General features: G+C 44.2%; 1 protein-coding gene across 2 annotated transcripts in view; it reads left to right on the forward strand.

Moving 5' to 3' along the window:
- LOC147670609 (grancalcin-like) overlaps positions 1-23,560 on the forward strand; it is a 185,499-nt gene that overhangs the window by 92,003 nt on the left and 69,936 nt on the right. The window contains exons 5-7 of one of the 2 annotated variants that reach the window (XR_015303646.1): positions 9,733-9,880; positions 12,875-14,087; positions 22,148-22,446. Coding sequence is in view for 1 of the 2 variants with exons in the window: in XM_086948133.1 (XP_086804259.1) it covers positions 9,733-9,880; positions 12,875-12,988 (262 nt within the window). In the remaining variant the exon portion in view is untranslated. Of the gene's footprint in view, positions 1-9,732; positions 9,881-12,874; positions 14,088-22,147; positions 22,447-23,560 lie in introns of those variants that run through there. The other variant, XM_086948133.1, reaches the window with a different exon arrangement.

A 23,560-nucleotide genomic window follows, 5' to 3' on the forward strand; every position in this document is an offset into this window, starting at 1 on the left:
GTTGCTGCTCTCGGTGGCACCGGCCATTGGTGCTAAAGTAAGTGTGCCTATAGTGTGGAGCATAAAACCATTTACCGGCGCGCTGGTGTTGTAATGTTTTAAATTCCACAGGAAGGGTCCTGTCTCACCAAGAGGTCAGAGTCATCAGGGCAGCTTCGGCAACTTTCACATTTTTCATGGTATGGAAAGGCTGTGACCCACCGCACCCGCCCTCAGTAACTGAGCCGCTGGTGATTGCAGTTTGTGATTTCACGAAGGATTACAGTACATTACGTCTGGGTTTTCCAGGCCATCGCAGGAGCAGAACTGTTTGGTTTGAGGCATTTTGGGGACTCGGGAGGGTAATTTGTTTTGTTAACCTCGACTGCCACAGTCCCAAACAGTGCTCTCAAGTACCCTGATGATACCCTGATGATAATGGACTATTCCATTGCCGGGTGAAACAACTTACCTAACACGCAGTGGGAGTGCATGATGGGATCTGTAGTTCACTACAGAACTGCAGATCGGTTAGTGACTTTGGCTGACTTATCAGGATTGCAATTCAATGCGGAGCGACTGGAGGCAAATAAAAGGAACTGTTGCAAGATTGCGGTGAGAGCTGGCTGTTGGGAAAGGCAAATGCCAAAACGTGTCATGCCAAGGTGCGTTAAATAAACCCCCTCTAGCAGTACCCCATGGTGTCTCTCCAAGTTCTTTTCAGCTGAAGGATCATTTGTGGCATATGGTGTGCACAAGCCCTGGGCGCACAAAGGAAGAAACCCGTCCCAGCAAGAGGTCCGAGACATCCGGGCAGCTTCGGTAATTTTAACATTTTTCTTGGTATAGAAAAGCTCGGACCCACCGCATCCACCCTCAGTATCTGAGCCTCTGCAGATTGCAGTTTGTGATTTAAAGCAACATTCCGGTTCATTATGTCCGTGTTTTCCAAGCCATTGCAGGAGTGGAAATGTGTGGTTTGAGGCGTTTTGGGTACTCCGGAGGGTAATTTGTTTTGTTAACATCGACTGCCACAGTCCCAAACAGCGTTCTCAAGTATCCTGATGATAATGGACTATTCCATTGCCGGGTGAAATAACTTACCTAACATGCAGTGAAAGTGATCTGTAGTTCACTACAGGTACTGCAGATCTGTTTGTGACTTTGCACGACCTATCAGGATTGCCATTCAAGGCAGAGCGACTAGAGGCAAATAAAAGAAATAAATTCCAAAGTGCTGGCTGCACCAAACACACAGCCCGCACTCGCAGCCACAGACACTTGATTTGCACATTTAGTTTAACATGCCATGCACAGACTGCAGTGCTGCTCTAGGTACGAACCGTTTTACACAGACTATTAACAAAGTCGCCCTCTCCAGGCAGTGCAGAACGTGCATGATCTGTGATATGTATTCGGAGACTGCCGCACGATGAAAGGAGCAGTGGTCAGAGTGAGCATGATTTGAAACTCAAACAAAACCTTACCTTCTTTCAGTGTACCACCTGTGTCTGAATCCAGCACAAGCCACGAGTCTGCAGACCGAGTGCGGCTTTTTATTAGACAAAATAATTAATGCACAGACTTTATGCCAAAAGTGTCAGTGAGACTGTGCCAGCCACGTGTTAACCTGCAAATGTACTTTTTATTGCTAGTGCGCGATTATGACTTGGTATCACTGATATCTGACACGACAATGAGGATGTTTAGTGTAAAATGTCCTAAATACTGTGTGTCATCCGGCCTCCCATGCTGCGGCACTGGCAATCACAGCCGTCTGGTAGGAGGCCTGAATCTACCCGATGGAAGCAAATTTCATATGCCCAGCTCTTCAAGTGTTGCACCCCACCTGACTAAAAACATCTGCGTACTTCCGAGGGGCCCGAGGCACACCTGTCTGGTTCTGCCAGGGTCACCGAGCGCACAGTGACTGGACGCCGCTCTCCAGCAGCATGAGGGACGCAAGTAAGCTGTGAACTGGACTCATGCATGATTTGCAGCGATTTACAACTGTCCTGAGCTCTAAGACAGTAAGACACAGCCTCTTAGTGTGCCTGTCTACTTTACCGTGGATGCCTAGACAGCATAGTCAACCCACTCGTAAGTAGTGTTGCCACCTTCTCTAAACAAATACCTGCCATTGGTTCACCTCATTTTAGGATTTACGAGTCAAATAGAATATACAATGTTATGAAAATTGTCTTTATAAAGTTTCTTAGTTTTTATAAATCGCCTTTCTGTCTGTTTACTTTAATTAGCAGCCAGCGATCATTAAGTTGGCTGTTCCAGAACATTGCAATGTGCATTCTTCTTGTTTTTATTGTTTAATGTATGTACAAATGAGTATTGTGCTGCATAACCAAATACTTATAAGGTCCTAAAGGCGAGACCTATTGGCTATGCCAATGCTTGTTATTTGTTTTCTAGTACAATATAGACTATATTGTAATAGAAAACAAATAAAATTGTCAATTTAAATAAATGTGGAAAAATACTAGCTGTAGCGTCGTCTTTTGCTTGTGGCAAAAATAAATGTGGATAAATACAAAAAAAATGGGCAAAAAATAAATATGGATAAATACAGACTGAAATGGCAAAAAAATAAATACCATAAAACCGGGAGCCCTATAGATGATGCTCACAAAGAAAAAAAAGATAAGGGACCAGAGACCATTCCGGACCAAACCACATCCAGAAAACTCTTCCAGCTGCAAAACTACTCCCACTGTTAAGTAACCATTTTGATAGTATTCCTAAAGATCAGCTCCCTAGTAACTTTTCACCCATTTGACTTTTCACCACAAAACTTTCCAGACAGTTAGCATTCTCTACATTTTGAGATGTACATTTTTGTGGTGAATAGTTAGGGGGTGAAAAGATAACAAGCATTTGCAATGCAATAGGTCTTGCATTAGGAAAGTTTGAGCTATTGGTCTTGTAAATGACAATTTTTTTATTAATGTGTTGGTTTTTGAAAATAGCGAAATTATTAGCTTTGTCATTGACAATGCCAATAGTTTTAACTTTCGCAAATGTGACACCTATAGCATTTGTACTGCAATATGTGTTGTATTTACGTGACTTAGATGTATTGATATTACAAATAACAATGGCTTTTAATTTTTTTTAATAAATACTTAAATGAAAGTTATTGTAATTTACAATGGCAATAGCTTAAACTTTTGTAAATGACTTTTGCGAAGATTATGTTCAGTGTATTTTATTGTGACGAAAATCCTAGAACAGAAGTAAAATATTAACATCTTTTTGTGACATTTGTAATAAAGCTTGAAACATTGAGAGAGCATATTTGAACCAATTGTTGTTTTGGAGAGGGAGGGGGGTGGGCTGACTACTAATGCGTGTGGCAACAGAGAGAATGGGGCGCGCGCTGGAGAGGGAGGGGGTGGGCTGCCTGGTTCGGCTGAGACATAAAAAGATGGATTTATGGCCAGATCTCTGTACTGGGGTGAATGTATGACATTGTCCTGCATTCTGTCCATCAACTGTTCTTTTCGCGATAGATATTCTACAACATCGCTCACCTTACACAAACAATGTATCACCAGGGAGAGTAATTGGATGCTGCCTGCCAAGAGTTCTGGAAAACATTAAATGCAAAATGAATTCACAAGGGTGAGAGGGTGGAGCGTTCAAGGTTCCATGTTACAATTCTACTCAAGGTTACAAGCAGGCAGTTAGGATGAAAGTTTCTCTCCAGAAGATGCAAATAAACGTAGTTGTATTTTCAGAGTTTCAAATGCGGGGGGTGGGGTGGAGGGATGGAGAGGAGGGCGGGGGAGGATTAACACCAAAGCAGGCCAACGCGGCAACACGTTTTATGTTTGTAGATACGCTCCGTCATACTTCCAATGGGCTGAATGAGCCAGTTTCCACCTTAAATATGATGAAGCCTGGTCGTATTTGTTTGGGTAAATGCTACGGGAGAGCGGCGATTACTGTACGGGATATCCCCAAAAAGAAGTTTGGGCGGCAGGCAATTTAAATGCAGCTAGCTGTAAGGAGGCTAGCTGTTGAGCAATTGCGTGCCAAAATGGAAAGCCTTTAGCTGTGGGTCCAAGATAAACTGATCCAGGATCCATGAGAGGTTTACAAGTAAAGCTATGTTTCAAAGGAGCAGCTGCTGACACCCGAAATCTGACGACAATTTACAAGGGAAACGGACGCCGTCCCGAGAAACGTAAACAGCTTGATAGCCTACGTGTTCTAAAAACCAAAGCCGACAAAGCTATTAAACGTTGTTCAGACCGAAAGCGACTTACTCTATTGGCCAGGGATTCCTGCGCGATAATGTAATGTTGCCGCTGGTCCCTGCAGGGCATATCTTTTCCCTTTAGAGTCAAAGAAGTTACCGCACGTGCTCCTGGATTTTTTGCTCTACATATGCCGCACATGTTCATACAAACAATATAATGAGAGTTCTTGGCCATACGTGCAATCCCACAACACTATGCTAGATTTGCAGTGCACGCACGCCATAGAGAAACGTCAAGAGCAGTTCTGGGTCAGCTAAAACTAAAGTTCAAAGTTCATTCGAATTGCATGATTAATTAAAAGCATAGCAGACCATTTAGAAGGGAAAAAAACACAACAGTATGATAAGACTGTGCCATACATGTTATTACATGATTAAAATAAACATTAATTCATACTAGCAGCGGATAAAGAACAGGGTTAGGGCAGGCTAAGACGAGTACTATGAATAAAAGTGCAAGTGCATATCAGAGCGAGTAAAAAGTAAGGGCTCTCGTCCTATATACTCCACAGTTAAAGTGCAAGAGGTATTAATGCCATTAACGATATGGATCAGCAGACCTTCAAAAAGGAAGGCTTGCCAATGCTTCCTAAACCAGACATTGCATCTTATCACGTGGTTAAAATACAAACAAAACATTTGCTAAAATGCATTTCTGATCATGAGTGAGCAAGGGTAAAGTACAACTTAAAGGCTCATATAACAAGCGGGGGGGGCGGATCCCTTTGAAGAACAAGGCAGCGCTGGGAGGGGGGCTGGGCAGAAATGCGAGTCACGGCCTGGCGTGAAGTGTGAAGCAGTGGGCGGGGTAAGGGGAGCCTTTCAAGGGCAAGGCATGGGGATAGAAGCATTTTGAAATCACAGGTGGTACTAAGCAAATGTAAAATCACTAAGTTTTATCTACGTCGGAAGGAATGAATGCAGATCTGGTCTTGACGGGTTTGAACTCCTTGTTTAGCAGCTAAAGTTCAACTCACTGAGCCAACCTGCTAGCTATAAACAAGCCCATTGGCAATTTTTTTGGGGTGGAAAGTGGGGTTGAGTCTTTACCACACTAAAAAACTAAAAATATGACTGGGAAAAAAATTGAATCAATATTTCCTCCCATACGGTGAACATGTGTGGAAGTACCTGAGGTTTGGCGATAAAGTGTTGACTTAAGTGCTACAGGTCATTTTATCACCCTGAGCGTCAATTCCATGTTTTGTAAACAATGGGAATGCTAGGGCAGGAGAAGGAACAGAGTAATACTCAGCATATAAACAAGAGACAGAAACTGGGACAACAAGTTAAAAAAAGTAACGTATTGCAGGAATAAAGTGGGAAAAGCAAAACTCCCCCTATAATGCATTTTTTTTAATGACAAATGTGAGTGTGCGCTTGTGAGGGCTTTGTGGCAAAAGAAAGTGAGTGAATTGTGGGGTGCATGGGCAGAGAGGAGGCAGGCGCTGTAGAGGGAGGGGGTGGGCTGCCTGCAACTCTAGCTACCATATGGAGAGGGAGGGGGGTGAGCTGCCTACTAATGCGTGTGGCAACAGAGAGAGAATGGGGCGCGCGCTGGAGAGGGAGCGGGTGGGCTGCCTGGTTAGGCCGAGACCTAAAAAGATGGATTTATGCCCAGATCTCTGTATTGGGGTGAATGTATGACATTGTCCTGCATTTTGTCCATCAACTGTTCTTTTCGTGATAGATATTCTACGACATCGCTCACCTTACACAAACTGAATGTATCACCAGGGAGAGTAATTGGATGCTGCCTGCCAAGAGTTCTGGAAAACATTAAATGCAAAATGAATTCACAAGGGTGAGAGAGGGTGGAGCGTTCAAGGTTCCATGTTACAATTCTACTCCAGGTTACAAGCAGGCAGTTAGGATGAAAGTTTCTCTCCAGAAGATGCAAATAAACGTAGCTAGTATTTTCAGAGTTTCAAATGCGGGGGGTGGGGTGGAGGGATGGAGAGGAGGAGGGGGGGGGGGGGTTAACACCAAAGCAGGCCAACGCGGCAACACGTTTTATGTTTGTAGACACGCTCCGTCATACTTCCAATGGGCTGAATGAGCCAGTTGCCACCTTAAATATGATGAAGCCTTGTCGTATTTGTTTGGGTAAATGCTAAGGGAGAGCGGCGATTACTGTACGGGATATTCCCAAAAAGAAGTTTGGGCGGCAGGCAATTTAAATGCAGCTAGCTGTTGAGCAATTGCGCGCCAAAATGGAAAGCATTTAGCTGTGGGTCCAATATAAACTGATCAAGGATCCATGAGAGGTTTACAAGTGAACCCATGTTTCAAAGGAGCAGCTGCTGACACCCGAAATCTCTGACGACAATTTACAAGGGAAACGGACGCCATCCCGAGAAATGTAAACAGCTTGATAGCCTACGTGTTCTAACAAGCTCTCGGCATTGTTGTGGCGGGTGAGCAGGAAAGTGAGCAGGAAGAGGAAAGATAAGAGAAGAGCATGAAAAGGAACAGGGAGGGGGGGAAGAGGGCAGAAGTTAAGGAGCCAAAGAGGACGTTCGGGGGGGGGGGAAGCCTGTGGGAGGCTGCTGCCTCTGATGTGAGACCAGGGGGGAGTAGAGATGCGAGTCACGGCTTGGGGCCGTGAAGTGAGAAACAAGTGGGCGTGATGCGAGTCGCGGCCGTGAAGTGTAAATGAACCAGTGGGCGGGGAGGCAGGAGCAAATGGTAAGGGAAGCCTTTGAAGAGCAAGGCAGGGGGATAGAAGCGCGAGCACGTGCACTTCTACAAATCCGGATCATAAAAGTTAGATTTCTGGATCGGCGGCATTAGGTCTCTCTGCGAGACCTAAAAAGGGGCCCCAAATGGGTTTTTACACAGGCTCTGACATATCGCAAAAACAGCGGAATAGATTTACATGAAATGTGGCACGAATATACATTATGGTGCGGAGATTCTGCTTTTTGGGTACTGCAATTAAGTAGGGTATTTTTTTTTAAGTCCTTTAAACTTGGTGATGTCTGTTACCACAGTACTTTTGCTGGCTTTCACAATTTTGTGAAATGACCACAGTACCTGCGCGTAAACCTAAAAAAAAAATATACACATTCCCTAACTAGCGCCACTTTATTAAAGTGGCAAAGCGTAGAGACCTACTACTTACCTATATCTATGCCCCAACACTGAACACTTCCAAAGCGTAGTAAAAACAATATGGCAACCTTTACATTCTCTAAAAACAGCCATTACCCAATTATATACTGGCTTGTCATCACCATGTATCACAGTATACTATTCTATTTCACTGAATCTTACTCCCCTATACGTTATTCGCCTCTACTATATGCCACTGCACTCTACTCTATTCCACTGTATGCCACTCCACAGTGATTGCATCCAGGGTATCCTGCTGCCCATTGTGAGCCAGAGCAGCACTACTTCAATTTTCAACAGAGTATTTGAATCTAGTAGATTAGTATGCTAAATATGGACTGAAATGTATCTATTAGTTGGAAACGTTACCTGTACACAGGTGCTTTAAACTTACTGCCACCTACTTGACCGCAGACCCGGAGCTTGTTGCTACTGCCCAGTTACACATCCTGCATCTCACGGTGGCAATATGCTGCGGATACAGCCCCACATGAGTAGAAGTGTAAACTATATAGACTTTTCTCAGTGGGACTCCAGGGATGCTTGGTCTGGTAAGTAAATGGGTTGCATGAGGGCCTCTGCGGATGCTATGGACCTCATGATTTATGCATGAGGAGCTTGAAAATCACCACCCACCCGTCAATGGTTGTAGACCCCGCAGGTCATGGTGATCACGTGGTTCCGCAGCACAAGTGGAGAAGTGCACAAGTGGAGAAGTGTGGCTCAATGGTTAGAATGGCAGACCCTGATGCAGAGGTCTGGCCTGGGACCAGGGTTCAATCCCTGCCTGGGTGGCTCTTGGACTCAATCTCCCCGGACCTGATAATTCTCGCCTTGGTGCCTAGTTTAATCATGGGTCCCACTCTGTGACTCTGGGCAATAGCTTGCTTAATCTCCACAACGGCCCCAGCAGCGCTTGGATGCCTGGCTTCACCTTGGGGGTGCCCAGGAGTGGACATTTCACAGGAAAGCCAGGAAGGGTTCCACAGTGGTATGAATACAGCGCCACGAGACCTCTGGGTAGAAGGCGCTATATAAATACAAACACATTACATTACATTACAAGTCCCCGATTCATCGCATCCCTAGGCAACCCACCTTGGGCCCTCACAGGTAACGGGCGCCACAGGCCAGCTCCACTAAGTCGGCCGTCTTTCATCGCCAAGCAAGATGCAGCAAGAATCATGGCCTGGCATCTTCCCACGTTGCAGGTCGCACAGCAGCAGGAGATTGCTGCCCGACAGCAGAATAAGGCCCTGACTGTCCGCGATCAGCTCCTGTGCATGGGCCTCCAATGGATCTACACAGGGATGCACCCAATATCACTAGGCTGCAGCGGCTGTGTCTGCAAGGAGTTCCTGCCTGTGTCACTATGATAGTGGCTCACTGCCCAATCTCATTCAAGAACTAGCCTTCAGGGTTTCATGGACCTAGAGCTGCGGTCCAGCAGTTCAGATGGTGAGTATCTGGGCCAATTTTTATTGTTGCTATGAACCAGGACAGTGATCAAATTAGGCGACCGTGTTTGCTTGATGTGTGGTTTTATGGTGCCCTAATATCCCTGCCCCCAAACCTCTGCCCAATGTTAAGTTAGCCAGGAAATTATTCACTTGCCGCCTGTAAAGGTGCAGATTTTTCAACTTTGTCACTATAGTTTGAAGAAAATGCTCCCCCTTCACTTTTGTTTGAACAGTACTTTCACATTTGTTTCACAGAACTAAGAATAGTCTTGTGGGCTCCGTCAAGGTTTCAATCCTTCAGTGTTTCTTGCAGTAAAGGTAGATTTGGTGATTTGCTTTTAAATTCTACTCACGTTCAGCTTAACCGGGCCATTGAAGAGAAAATCAATCGTACAAAGTTATGTTGGAAGGTGAAAAAACCCTATATAACCTGCTTATCTGGGTTACTGTAATTTTTTCCTTGAATGGAAAAAGGCTTCGACATCTGTTAAGAATGGTCATCACTTATATTGGATTTTGCAAGAGTAAACCCCCCCAAATTTCTAATATTGTTATTTATGTCAGTTTAAGTCCTATATGCTATCTGTCAACCCTTGTTCTTCCCGATTCCATCTCGCCACTCATTTGCGTTGGTTTTAAACATCCTCTGCTCTGGAGAGTGTGTCCTGAAACGCATAATAAAGCAAACATTCCAAATCCTGGTTGACTTAGTCTTTTCTCTGAGTGACCGACCAGCTATTAATAACTATTTATAAATATATATTTATGTAGGCTAAGAGAACGAAAATTTAAAAAGCAGGTGCCAGGAGGCATATTTGTTGGGTGGCAGGATGTGTAGGAATGGGACTTAAATGCTATTCTATTTTCCTTTTTCTGTGTAACTTTTCTTAACTTTTACATCAGAGGGATCACACTGGAAAAATGGGATTTAATGAGTTCAAGGAACTCTGGGCAGCGCTAAATGCATGGAAGCAAAACTTTATAATGTTTGATCAAGACAGAAGTGGTACAGTGGAGCCTCATGAACTAGGTCAAGCCATCACTGCAATGGGTAAGAAACGAACGTGGAAATTTCATGCAAGTTCTATTGTCTTCCTTTGATCTATGTGAATAGGCTATCTTATTTAGAGGTTAGCGGATGTGGTTTTCTGTCAAAATGGCGCATGTCCCATTCTTTTCTCATTATGTAGAGCACCGTTGACTCTATTACACTTGCTATGTGACTTACTGGACATACATCACGTTTTTGACAGCTAACCGTGTTTACCAAACTCTGTATGAGGACCGATGTCTCCAATATTGCAAGTCAAAACTAAACTCTTAAGTAATTGATCTGCTTTTGTTTGCAGTTGAAAATTAGTTTTACCTTTTTATACAGTAGTTCACCCATAATGGTTTTTGCGTAAATCTCGACATAAGGCTGCCTTTACCTTTATCACTTCAGCAGCCTTGCTACTGATGCCACAAATACAGTAGAATTACTTTTGTTTACCTGTAAATATATTGAAGTAAAACTATATTTGCTCTGGACGTAATGTCAACTTGTGATTTATTTTTTGGACTTGTATGCCAAATGTAAGACATTAAATTGCAATTCAAGTAATGTAAAAGTGTAAATATTTTAAATTACTCTAAAGGAATCCTCCTATTGTAATACCTAATGTGTCAAGACATTGCTCTTGCCCCCAAGCTTTCAGCATAATAGCCTGCATCATTTTCTTAAATCATCACATCTGATTCAATATATATTCTGTTGATACTCTGCTGCATCTGAATCTGCATGAAAACTAACCTAATCCTAACTATAAATGACTGAAAATGTCAAAACTGCCTCGCTGCTTGCAAGCCTGAGATCTTGCTCTTGGGACCAATTGAACCCCTGAGGTTTCATATAATTGATCAGTCATGTTGCCACTACCCATGTAGAAAGCTTGGAACCCGGCATGTGTATTGCAAAGGTGGTCCAAAGGTTAGTTTCTATGACCTAAGGTGTATCCCTCTAGTCTGGCACAGTTTTGTAAAGAGTTGTTTCATCATGCACATGTTTCAGAGAATCCATGTAGGAAGCTGGTTCTTTCAATGATATACCACCAAGTGGTTATATCATGCAAAGAGGCTTGAGATTCCCCTAGAAGTGTACAGGGTTCAATTAAAGCCAACATGCTCTTTTTGTGATAGTGTGGTCGAGCAGCCTTAGTCCGAACACAGAGGAGTATAAGGTTTGTTATATACACAGTGACTAATAAATGACACCAACTCAAAGTAGATCCACAACTTTAATGGTTAACCTGTTGGTTAGTTGGGCATAACATTGACGAAATATTGTACCCACTTGATTTCATGCAATATGGCAAGCTATTTATGATGATGTATGACAAACCCAGACACTCATTGGCTCACTCCCCAGACTAGAGAGGGTTGTTTCATTGTTTGAATGTTGCTAGACAGAAAGCTCAGAAATGCTTCCAGTCCACAGCTACTAAAGCCTAATGAGGCCTCCCAAAGAAAAGGGATTATTTCTGTATTAAATATCTCGCTTACTGGGATGAAGCCAGTATATTTACAATTGGCTACCCATTTGAAAAATTGCCACTTTGGTTCAGTCATGAATAATTACGGTATACATAGAGGCCCATTCATAACATATAACCGCCTCACAAATGCACTCTAATCAAATTGGAATATTATAGATATCATATATACAATTGGTGAAGGGAGGCATTTCATTATTCGGTTATATCATGCCCCACAGTCCAAATTAAGACCTAAATGGAACCAGGATTTTGGAGGCTGTCAACGAAAAGGAGTGGAATGCCATACTAGGTTATCCCAATAGCATCTCCAGAAATGCCAGTAATAATCCTATACAATTGATCCTCCATATACCATATCTAGCCCACAATATGCTTAATAAGATATACCCCAGTAACACGGTAATGCCCTCCATGCTCTCGAGATGGGGCCAGCTTCTGGCACATGTTCTGGAAATGTCCAGACATCACTATATATTAGTCGTACATCACCTGTGGACTGACACAAGTTCACAGGACTTTTGAATATGAATAAACCTTACTGCTGTCTGTTGGGACAGATTTCCCAAGGTGTGGCTTGTAGAGCCACATTCAGGTTCTTGGACTTAGCTTTTCTACTTGCAAAACATCTGATCACGATGATGGGGAAAGCCACAGTGGGCCACTATCATGAAGTAGCAACTGGAGCTCCAAATATGGACAGAGCTCTAATATATCCTACTACATACTGAAGAAATTAAGGACCGTAGGAAGACCCAAGTATCAGAACAATTGGTCAAACCTATTGACCTAAGTGGATGCACACAGCTGGATATTTTGTTTGTTTACCTTTATAGGATTAAGTGTTGCACCCTCTAACCCACCCCCCCTCCTTGTATCTCCTAACCCCCAGCATATTACTAAGAGTCAAAACATAATTATTTTCATTCTAGGGTATGTACATACAATCATCTGTTTCGATTTTAATGTACATGTACACAATAAGAATAGCTGTGCAAATACTTATTCCACGATGTATGCTAACAAAACAGCCACTGCAATGCATTACACAAATCCTGACTAGTAAATATGTAAAATACAGCCATCTGTAACCATATTAAACATTGAAGAACTTTTGTCTGTTAGTCTTCTTGATATAAAATGCCAAAACACCAGATGTAAAAAATAAATGTAAAGAAATGTTGATACCGTTGCAAAGTGGTTTCCAGTACTGAGGTCCACGGATGGATTCTGAATTAGACTACTGCGTTCAGGAAAAATATTGCCAACATCGTGAAATAAAAGAATTCCTATCATACATGTCTTACTAAAGAATTAAGCTACATATCTTAGTGTTCATTTGGATATATTCATAATATACCAGAAAGCTTATGTTAGCCCCTTAAGTTTGATATTGTATGTGGGTGTGTAGATGTTTGTTCTAAAGAGCATAAGATGATGGATGAGTTGAAGAATTTTTAATCATTGTTTAATTTTAACACTCATCCCTTTGTCTTTTTCTTTCTTTCCTTTAGGTTATAGGTTAAGTCATCAGACTTTAAATGCTATTGTAAAGCGTTACAGCAAGAATGGTCGAATCTATTTTGATGATTATGTGGCATGCTCTGTGAAGCTAAGAGCACTTACAGGTACTTTTTAATGTTGCTATGAGTGGAGGATCCCATGCTTTCAAAGGCACCACTAATACTTATGCAGTAAAGTGTTTTTTGACAGAACCCCACCCTGGCCCCCGGCTTGGTGTGCAATTATTCAGCTGTCTGGTCGCCCTCCGAGGGTTCCAGCAGTGCCTGTGTCATAGTTCTCCAACAGAGCTAGTTACCCTCTTGTCCCTGCTGGTTCTCCACTGCAACTTGGTTTGTCCTTTTTACATTTGAATCTCACTATAGGACAACTTGCTCCACATTGGAATTGCAACCTAGGACTTCACCTCCTCTATGAAGAGGCCATTTGAGCCTCTGGAATCTTGTGAACATGACCTTTTAACTTTGTAGTTGTCAGTACCTCTGCAGGAAAGATTATTGTGCTTCATGCTTTTACAACCAAGGATCCATTCTTCCACGAGGAAAGTATTGATATGAAAATTCCCTTTTTTTTATTCTTAAAGTTTTGATAAAATTCCATGTGACAGATAGTAAACTCTTTCCGTAGCTGTGAAAACTGTTTCACGAGCCGCTGACAGCACCCGCCCATGAGTGTGCGAGAGAGCAACGTGTAACACGAGTGGTTTCTGAACAATTGCGCACCGCAGCAGCTGTTTTGGGCGTAAATTGAAGTCAAAACCTGAGGACCGAAGCGTTGGAGTGTACCAGGGGATTCCGGGAAGCTGACTGACGAAGACGTCCTCCGGTGAGCCCATTTTTGTACTTATGAAAGCAACAGCGTGATTGCGGCAGGGCGTCTCGGAGGGGTATCAGGATCCACAGAGCGGGGCTCGCAATAGACCACAGCTAGATTAGCGTGCTGGTCTTTAATTTTTGAATCTCGGCATGTTCTCAGATACGGAGCGCCGCACAGCGGCTAAAGACCTGTTTAAACGGCGAGAAAAGCAGACTGAAACTACTTCAAAAGCGCCAGAACCTCAAAGCAGCAAATTGAAGGACAGCATGTCCAAATTGGAAAGACTTCACGAGCGTGAAGTACGGAAATGGTGGTAGGCGACAAGCTTAACTAGCTATATTGAGGAGCATCGGGTACCAAGAGGCTTGAGAGTTCATACCGTTTTGCAGAGTGAATCTTTCTGGATTCACTATGCTGTGCATATTCCGCAAACTGGTGGTTGGGTCTGGAATCGTAGTCGTTTTTTTTTTTTTTTGTAGCCCAGGTGGGCGTCGACGTCACACCATTTGGTGTACCTTCGGTGACGTCGGCATGCTACCCTTGGGTGCCATCTTCAGATTCTTTTTACCGCCGTTGGGTCTGGATTGTCGCGTGAAGCCCCAGAAGTTTTGGAGGAGAAAGGGAGGAAATACAACAACTCTTCGACGGTAAAGACCTGAGAAGATTGGGAGAAGACCATCAGAGAAGAGACGACTAAGAAAGGGAAGAACATTGAGATCTTCGACATCCTTGGAGGAATGCGCACACAGGGGGCCCCCTGAGCGCAGGGATGTACAAGACACCCTTTAAATTCTGCAAAAACTGCCACCACAAGTTCGCGCAGAAGGACCAGCACCCGGTCTGCAACCTCTGCCTGCCAATCGACCACGAGAGCAGAGACTGCAACGCCTCCTCCGTCTTCAAGCCGAAGACACTCAGAGTTCGAGAGAAGCAGAGCACAGCTCACCACACGATGCAGGGCACGGGCCAGGCCCTGACGCTTTACGAACTGGGCCTCTCCACCAACGACTAGGACAACATCGCCGAGGGTCCAGATGACTTCACGGTCGCAGAGACCGGTAAGAAAACGCCTGACAAGGTAGGAGAGTCTACGACCCCGAAAACTCCCACTGTGTCTCGAAAGGCAGAGGCAGACTCTCGAAAGTCAGAGTCCAGAGCCTCGAAAGGAGCACCGGCGCCGAAAAGTTCGACGACCAAAGCTGCATCCTCCGAAAAAGAGCCCAGCGGATCCTTCGAGAAGGACTCCCGGAGGTCGAAGACCGGCGAAAAGCAAAGGTCGTCGAACCAAGCCCCCGAAAAAGGGTCTTCGAATTCGAAAGAAAAGGAGCCGAAGAAAGCTTCGACGTAGACGATGCCGCCAAAGAGCTGCCGAAACGCTCGACTAGCAGGCTGCTGAGATGCTGAGAAGGAAAAGAAGGCTCGAGGCCGAAATGGAGAACATCCTTCAGAGAAAGAAAGACTTCGATGAAAGGATGAGAAGTTACAAGACCCCGTCGAGGCCGGCAACAGTAGTCTCTGAGGTGCAGGAGCACGAGGAGTTCGACGTCGAAGAGCCGCCGAAAACCTCGGAGCACGAAGAGGAATAGGACCTCTATTACACAGGTGATTACGGGGAACAGCAGTCAAGCTACGGCTCAAGTTCCTCGACGGCCCAAGACCAGGATTGGAAGGACATGGAGGCCGGAAACCCAGAGGAGGCTGTGGAGACATACCCCTCGAGGCCTTCGCCGCCGGATGACATCGGGGCATACAATGAGGTCGTCAGGAAGGCAGCTGCAGCTTATGGGGTTAAGCTGGAGGAGAAGCCAAAAGCAGATTTCCTGCTGGAAACATTGCTCCCCACGCAGACAAGAAGCCAATTCCTGCCCATGCTGAAAAGTATCACAGACCAGGGGAAGGAAGCCTTCAAGGACCCTGCTACATGCAGATCAGTAACACCAAGGACGGAAAAGAAATACAAATTCTCCTCCCAGGACCCGGCTTACATCAAGGGGTCCGTCACAGCAGATTCAATAATCGCTGCGAAGTCCAGAGGGAGGGCCAACGCCCCAACAACATCTGGGCTTCCACCTGACAAGGAAAGCAGGAGGATGGACCCAACGGGCAGGAAAATAGAGGGAAACGCCGCAACGCACTGGCGGATGGCGAACTCCAACGCCCTCCTGAACTGACATCAATACCAGGATGAGATGGGCCAATTGCTCATGCACCTCCCGGAGCAATACCGTGAGAGGGCATCACACCTTGTGGAAGAGGGGAAAAGCATTGTTAACTCATGCCTGAAGACAGCCTTGGATGGGGCTGAAACATCCAGCAGACTGATGGCTATAGGCATCACAGAGAGATGGCAAGCCTGGCTCAGGATCTCAGGCTTCAAAGCTGAGGTTCAGAACAACATCCTGAACACACCCTTCAATGGTGAAACACTGTTCGGAGCCCCAGTTGATGAGAAGCTCACACAACTGAAGGACAACAAGACTGCAAGGTCCATGGGGGCCCTGCAATTCAGGGGCATGAGAAGGGGCACTCCTACACGGAGGCCGAATGGCAGGAGTGGAAACCAGCGAGGAGAATCACACCAGGCGTTCCACCAGGGCCAACAGAGTGACAACCAAGGTCACCAGGGCCAGCAGAGGCAAAACTGGAACTACCAGAACAGGGGCCAGTCCTTTCGATCAAGAGGAAACTGACTATGACGGAGAAGGAGAGGCGGTGAACAACCCTCCTCTAAGTGACTGCACACGGGAAAAGGTGCTCACCCACTCGAACCCTCCGAGGGAGGAGCACGGAAAAACAAAGAGGAGAGGGCTACACGGACTAGACACAAAGGAACATATAACACCAGTAGGAGGCAGGCTAAGATTTTTTTCTTCAGGAGTGGAGAAAAATAACCACAGACAAGTGGATACTAAACATCATGCAGTTCGGATACTGCATAGAGCTGGTAAAAAATCCACCAAACAGGAAGCCAAAGAAAAGAGGGCACTCTGGAAGAGAGCTGCAATTGCTCCAAAAAGAAGCTCAAGAACTCCTCCTCAAAGAGGCCATTGAAACGGTCCCATTCAAAGAACGGAACAGGGGAGTGTACTCAAACTACTTCCTGGTGCCAAAAGTGGACGAAAGCCTAAGACCAATCCTGGACCCAGGGTTCCTAAACAAATATGTAAAGACCCAAAAATTCAAGTTGACATCCCTACAAGAGGTCATCCCGCAGATAAAGGCCGGGGACTTCTTGTCCACCATAGACCTCAAAGATGCGTACCTGCACATCCCCATGAACAGGCAGCACAAGCACATGCTAAGATTAACAGTGAATAAGGATCACTACCAATTCACAACCCTGGCTTTCGGTCTCAAGTCCGCACCAAGGGTGTTCACCAAATGCCTCACGGCAGTGGCCGCACATCTGTGAAGGGAGGGGATACACGTGTACCCCTACCTCGACGACTGGCTCATAAAGGCAAGCTCTTACAGGACATGCAAAGATCACGCAGAGCAGGTCACAAGAACGCTAACCGTCCTGGGATTCTCCATACACTGGGGAAAATGCTCAATGGAACCGGAGCAGGTGAAGATCTTCCTGGGTGCTCAAATCGATACCGTCCAATGCAGGGTGTTACCCAGCGAAAAGAGAACACTCAGCCTACTGAGGGAGAAACGTCACTACCAGAAGGGGCGAGCTCTGACAGTGAGCAAAATCTTGGGAATGATGGCGTCATGCATATACCTGGTCCTCAATGTACGCCTACAGATGAAACCACTCCAGGAGTGGCTACAACAGCAATGAAAGGGTAGAGAGGCCTTCAAGGGAAATACTTCATAAGAGAGATCAGTTGTTCGATATGTTTGTGGGATAAAATTAAATACCCAATGTATCAATCATATGGTTCAATGTACACAATCGATTTAGGAAACACATAGAAACATGTAAACGTATAAACAACAAAACACAAAGGTGTATCAAAAGAAGAATTTTATCAAAAATTTCATTAAGTCAGCAGTAAATCAAAAAAGCAGGTAAGGAGATGCTGATATGAAAAGCATAGTGGCAGAAAATCAATAATACAGCAAAACCTAGAAAGGACATCTATCTCAAAACAAGAAGTGAGTCAAACACTGTAGAGATAAGATGTGGGTCGACGTTTCGGTCTCTCTACAACAAAATTATCGAGACCATCTTCAGGACTGTTGTCATTAAAACACTGCTGTGAGCTGTGCTGTAATCTGTAACATAAATATTAACACATTACAACTCTATTCTATTTAAAAACCATTACTCCATACACCCATGTGACAGACCTAACTACAAAAAAACGTGACTTTGAGAGAGCTAGACATGACTAACAATGTAAACAAATGTAGACTACATGAATACAAAACTGACTTCAGGTGGACAAACACTGTATATATAATACAGAACTAAACAACATATATCTGCATTGTGACATTTTTTAAAGAAACAAACATTGAGCAAAAATTCATAATTCGTGATGAGCTCATATTTTCAAACTTATTATATGGATCTTAGAGGAGCTTGTCTTAATGTTAGGGTAGTAACTCTCAACAGACAAAGTGCAAATTGGTTGCATAGTTGATTTGAGGTAACACGAATAATCAAGTCATCTAGTGGTATGTCTAGAAATCAGATATTGACTAGTACATCAAGAGTATGTCATTATCTTAATCAGGAAAGCCTAAGGAGATAAAATTGTAATGGCTAGAACAGGTAGGTTACATACACCGATTATCGAGTAATGTAGATGTTTGACAAACATACCTAGATTTGAATGAGATACCACAATGTTGGTCTCAAAGTAAAATTGGGCGTGGGACACCGAACGGGAACCTGCATAGAAAAACCACGTACTTAGTGTACATATCGTGGCAGAGAATTGCAAAGAGTAGCACATAGTATAGAGAAATTACCTACAAGAGAAAAGTTGAACGCGGCTCAAAAATGCTGGTAGTTCAATTCTGGATGGCAGATCGCCTAAAGAGTTAAGTCTGAATACACAAGGAGACCAACTGTTAGTATACAGTTGGCCATTACAATTTTATCTCCTTAGGCTTTCCTGATTAAGATAATGACATACTCTTGATGTACTAGTCAATATCTGATTTCTAGACATACCACTAGATGACTTGATTATTCGTGTTACCTCAAATCAACTATGCAACCAATTTGCACTTTGTCTGTTGAGAGTTACTACCCTAACATTAAGACAAGCTCCTCTAAGATCCATATAATAAGTTTGAAAATATGAGCTCATCATGAATTATGAATTTTTGCTCAATGTTTGTTTCTTTAAAAAATGTCACAATGCAGATATATGTTGTTTAGTTCTGTATTATATATACAGTGTTTGTCCACCTGAAGTCAGTTTTGTATTCATGTAGTCTACATTTGTTTACATTGTTAGTCATGTCTAGCTCTCTCAAAGTCACGTTTTTTTGTAGTTAGGTCTGTCACATGGGTGTATGGAGTAATGGTTTTTAAATAGAATAGAGTTGTAATGTGTTAATATTTATGTTACAGATTACAGCACAGCTCACAGCAGTGTTTTAATGACAACAGTCCTGAAGATGGTCTCGATAATTTTGTTGTAGAGAGACCGAAACGTCGACCCACATCTTATCTCTACAGTGTTTGACTCACTTCTTGTTTTGAGATAGATGTCCTTTCTAGGTTTTGCTGTATTATTGATTTTCTGCCACTATGCTTTTCATATCAGCATCTCCTTACCTGCTTTTTTGATTTACTGCTGACTTAATGAAATTTTTGATAAAATTCTTCTTTTGATACACCTTTGTGTTTTGTTGTTTATACGTTTACATGTTTCTATGTGTTTCCTAAATCGATTGTGTACATTGAACCATATGATTGATACATTGGGTATTTAATTTTATCCCACAAACATATCGAACAACTGATCTCTCTTATGAAGTATTTCCCTTGAAGGCCTCTCTACCCTTTCATTTGAATTACCCAAGCCCTCAAGGGTATAACTGGGTTCCTCACTCTCTGTTAATCAATACAACAGCAATGGTCACAAGCTACAGGAAGTTGGGAGGATCTAGTGGATGTAACGCACAGGGTGCAGGAAGAAATAAGGTGGTGGACCAAAGAAAGGATAACAATAGGGAAACCTCTAACACCACCGGACCCAACCGTTACCATCTCCACAGATTCATCCCAGAAGGGATGGGGCTCACACATGAACAAGCTCAGAGTGAGGGGTCTGTGGAGCCCTACAGATGCGGTCCGACACATCAATTACCTGGAGCTGAAAACAGTGTTGCTAGCCCTCAAGGCCTTCCAGAAACACCTGTACAGCCAGAAGGTGCTGATACAAACGGACACAACACCACAATGTTTTATATTAACAAACAGGGGGGACTCAATCATTCCCTCTGTCAAGCTTGGCACGGGAAATCTGGAGATGGGCAATACCACTCAAAATAGACCTGCTAGCCATACACCTGCCAGGGAAGGACAATGTAGAAGCGGATTGGCTCAGCAAGCAGACTTCAGCATCCCATGAGTGGGAACTCAATATATAGGAAACAGAGCGACTATTCAGGAGGTGGGGCACCCCAACAATAGACCTGTTTGCAACATGCCGGAATGCACTATCACAGGGGAATGCCCTATAGATAAGCTGGTCAAAAACATTTGCCTACACTTTTCCCCCGATACCACTGATCCCCAGGGTTCTCAACAAATGCATGACTAGCATCATGACTCTCATCCTGGTGGCACCACAATGGGCCAGGCAGACATGGTACTCTCAGATAATGGAGATGGCGCAGGGCCCCCCCACCCCCGCACAAGTTCTCGAAAAGAAGAGACCTACTCCATGGAAAACGGAGAAGTTCTACACCCAGAGCCGGAGAGCCTCAACCTGGCTCCTGAGGACTTAGAGTTCGCACATCTAAAACTACCAGAGAGCACCCTGCGGGTGCTGCGAGAGGCCCCATAGCACACACAAGTGCTATGGGGAAAAATGGAAAAGATTCACTCAATGGTGTTGCAAGAAAAAACTACATAGAAAACTGACCAGGGAATCTACGGTGCAAAGGTACCTCACGCACCTAATAAAGGCTAAGCTAAGCTCATCCTCGCTAAGGGTACACCTAACAGCGATTGTGGCATACACAAGAGGAGAAACAGGGAGAAGCTTCTTCACATCTCAAGTCGTAAAAAGATTCCTGGAAGGGGCTAAAAGAGTAGCGCCACCCAAAATAATGCCGCCACCGGCATAGAACCTGAATGTGGTACTGACAGAGCTCATGAAAGCACCTTTCGAACCCATCCACAAAGCATCCCTGCAAATGCTGACTATGAAAACAGCCTTTCTGGTAGCAATCACCTCGCTACGGAGGGTGAGCGAACTGCAGGCTCTAACACTGCAGGAACCGTACATCCAGATACAGTGACAGGGTCGTGATGAGAACAGACCCGCACTTCATGCCGAAGGTGGTGTCAAGGTTCCACATGAATCAGAGTATTCAGATCCCGAGCTTCTTCCACAACACCACTACAAGCGCTGAGAGGGCACTCCACACTCTGGACCCAAGAAGGGCACTGATGCACTACATTGAAAGGACGAAGGGACACAGGAAGACAAAACAGTTCTTCGTATACTTCGCAAACAGTTTCATGGGTAAACCAGTGACTAAAAACACCATAGCTGGATGGATCGCGCAGACTATACAATTCTGCCACAAGCAAGCAGGACAGGAGCTAACAGTAGGGGCACAGGCCCACTCGACCAGGAAGAAAGGAGCAACAATTGCCTTTCTGGCCAACACACCAATTCAGGACATATGCCTGGCGGCAACATGGGCTTCAGTGCACACGTTCACTAAGCACTATTGCGTGGATGTGCAAATGAACAAAGAAGCACAAGTAGGATAAAAAGTGCTTCAACATATATTCAACCACCAACGCTCATCTTCCACCCAACCGCCACAAAAGTAACAAAAACCGCTAAAAAATCTATGCACAGCATAGTGAATCCAGAAAGATTCACGCTGCAAAACGAATAGTTTCTTACCTGTCGGTGTAGTTTTGCAGCTTGAAGATCGTTCTGGATTCACTAGTGAACCCACCCGCCTCCGCCAGAAAGATGAGGCTGGAAAAGAAGGTAGAAACACATAGAGAAAGAAAGTTGAAACCTACAAGATACGTGAAAAGAATTACCTAAAAAAAAAAAGGATTAACAAACATAGCCTTGGATTTACTACAAACCCAGAAAAGAAAAAACGGACAAAAAAAGAATCCGAAGATGCCGCCTAAGGGTGGTAGCTTCCGCTGGAAGCATGCCGACGTCACCGAAGGTACACCAAATGGTGGGACGTCGACGCCCACCTGGGCTACAAAAAAAAGAGAGAATAAAAGACTACGATTCCGGACCCAACCACCAGATTGCGGAATATGCACAGCATAGTGAATCCAGAAATATCGTCAAACTGCAAAACTACACCGACCAGTAAGAAACTATTTGTTCCATCATGTAAACACCTGGACCCACAACTACTAACTGATTGGGCAGAGCATACGACCATGTACTGTGAAGGAACTCTTAAGATATTGTAAGATATGCCTGGAGCGACAGGGAGAAGGCTTTAGTGGAAATCAAACTGGTAGAAGAAGAACTTGACAAGGAGCCAGATTCAGAAAAGGTACTACAACTAAAGGAGCTGATGAAAGCGCGTCTCATCAAATATGAACAAAAAAATCAGATTCAGAAACAAGAGAAATATGAGCGCGATGAGAATGACTATTTATAGGGCCGCATGTTAACATATGCCAAAAAGTTTGATGCGCCACGAAAAGCACTCTGTGAAGGCACACAAGCAAAAACTGATCCGGACGCAGTAACCTCAGAATCGGAAGTTACGGAAAACAAATCTAGTGCCAACCAGCAAGACTCCAGAAGGAAACAAGGAGGTAGAGCTGGGGCAATCCCTTTTCACGAGGAGTTCAAAGTAATCAGAAATTGATGGCTACGTTGGGGGAAAAACAAACCACCCGAAGGGACAATAGGAGGACCAGGGGGGCAGGTGGTGGCAAGAGGAGGCACAGGAAGAGCAAAAGCCACAAGCTGGGCCAACCGCAGCAAGAAATAGAAATCAAAGCGGAAGAAGTGAGGGTGACCAATTTATCTGTGGTCAATCTCAGACAAAACCTTGACGGACACGGAAACTGAAGTTTTGAGCCTAGGGCTTACATTCTGGCCCAACAGCAACCTAGAGTATACCCAGACACGCATCGATCTCTTTAAATTTACAAGAAAACAAACTCCACAAATATTTCAAGCTTCGCCACTTACAAAAGATGTAACTAAGAAAGGCTTGAGAGTTACAGCTATGGACATACTTAGCAGCAGAGACATACCTACTGTAGAGGCCCCTGAGGATCTAAGAAAAGAACAAGAATCTAACCTCGGTGCTCTTGGCATGGCCACACACGCGAGCAAAAAGAACATCACAGACCCGCAGAAGATAGCACTACAGAATTTGATGGGAGACAACACAGTGGTAGGAATTAGCATTTAAAAAAACCCATTGAAATTGCTCCTATATAGTTATTTGTACGAACTATATTTCGCACACCCGCAATCCACTGCTAACTATTGAAGGCCTGAAACCTATGGTTTTTTCAGTGAATATATTTTATATATATACATACACACAAAGTTCTCGACACGCAAAAATACCTCCAATCCTGGAAATGACTATGAGTGGACCCACAACTAGGTGTAGTTTCTAGTGCTTTATTTCAGTGCATAAATGTGGCCCAGCAGTCCATGACGCGTTTCGCCTCTACCCGAGGCTTGATCACATGACGTGTCATGGAC

Source organism: Lissotriton vulgaris, unplaced genomic scaffold (genome assembly GCF_964263255.1).
Source record: "Lissotriton vulgaris unplaced genomic scaffold, aLisVul1.2 SCAFFOLD_901, whole genome shotgun sequence".
NCBI classification, from domain to species: domain Eukaryota; kingdom Metazoa; phylum Chordata; class Amphibia; order Caudata; family Salamandridae; genus Lissotriton; species Lissotriton vulgaris.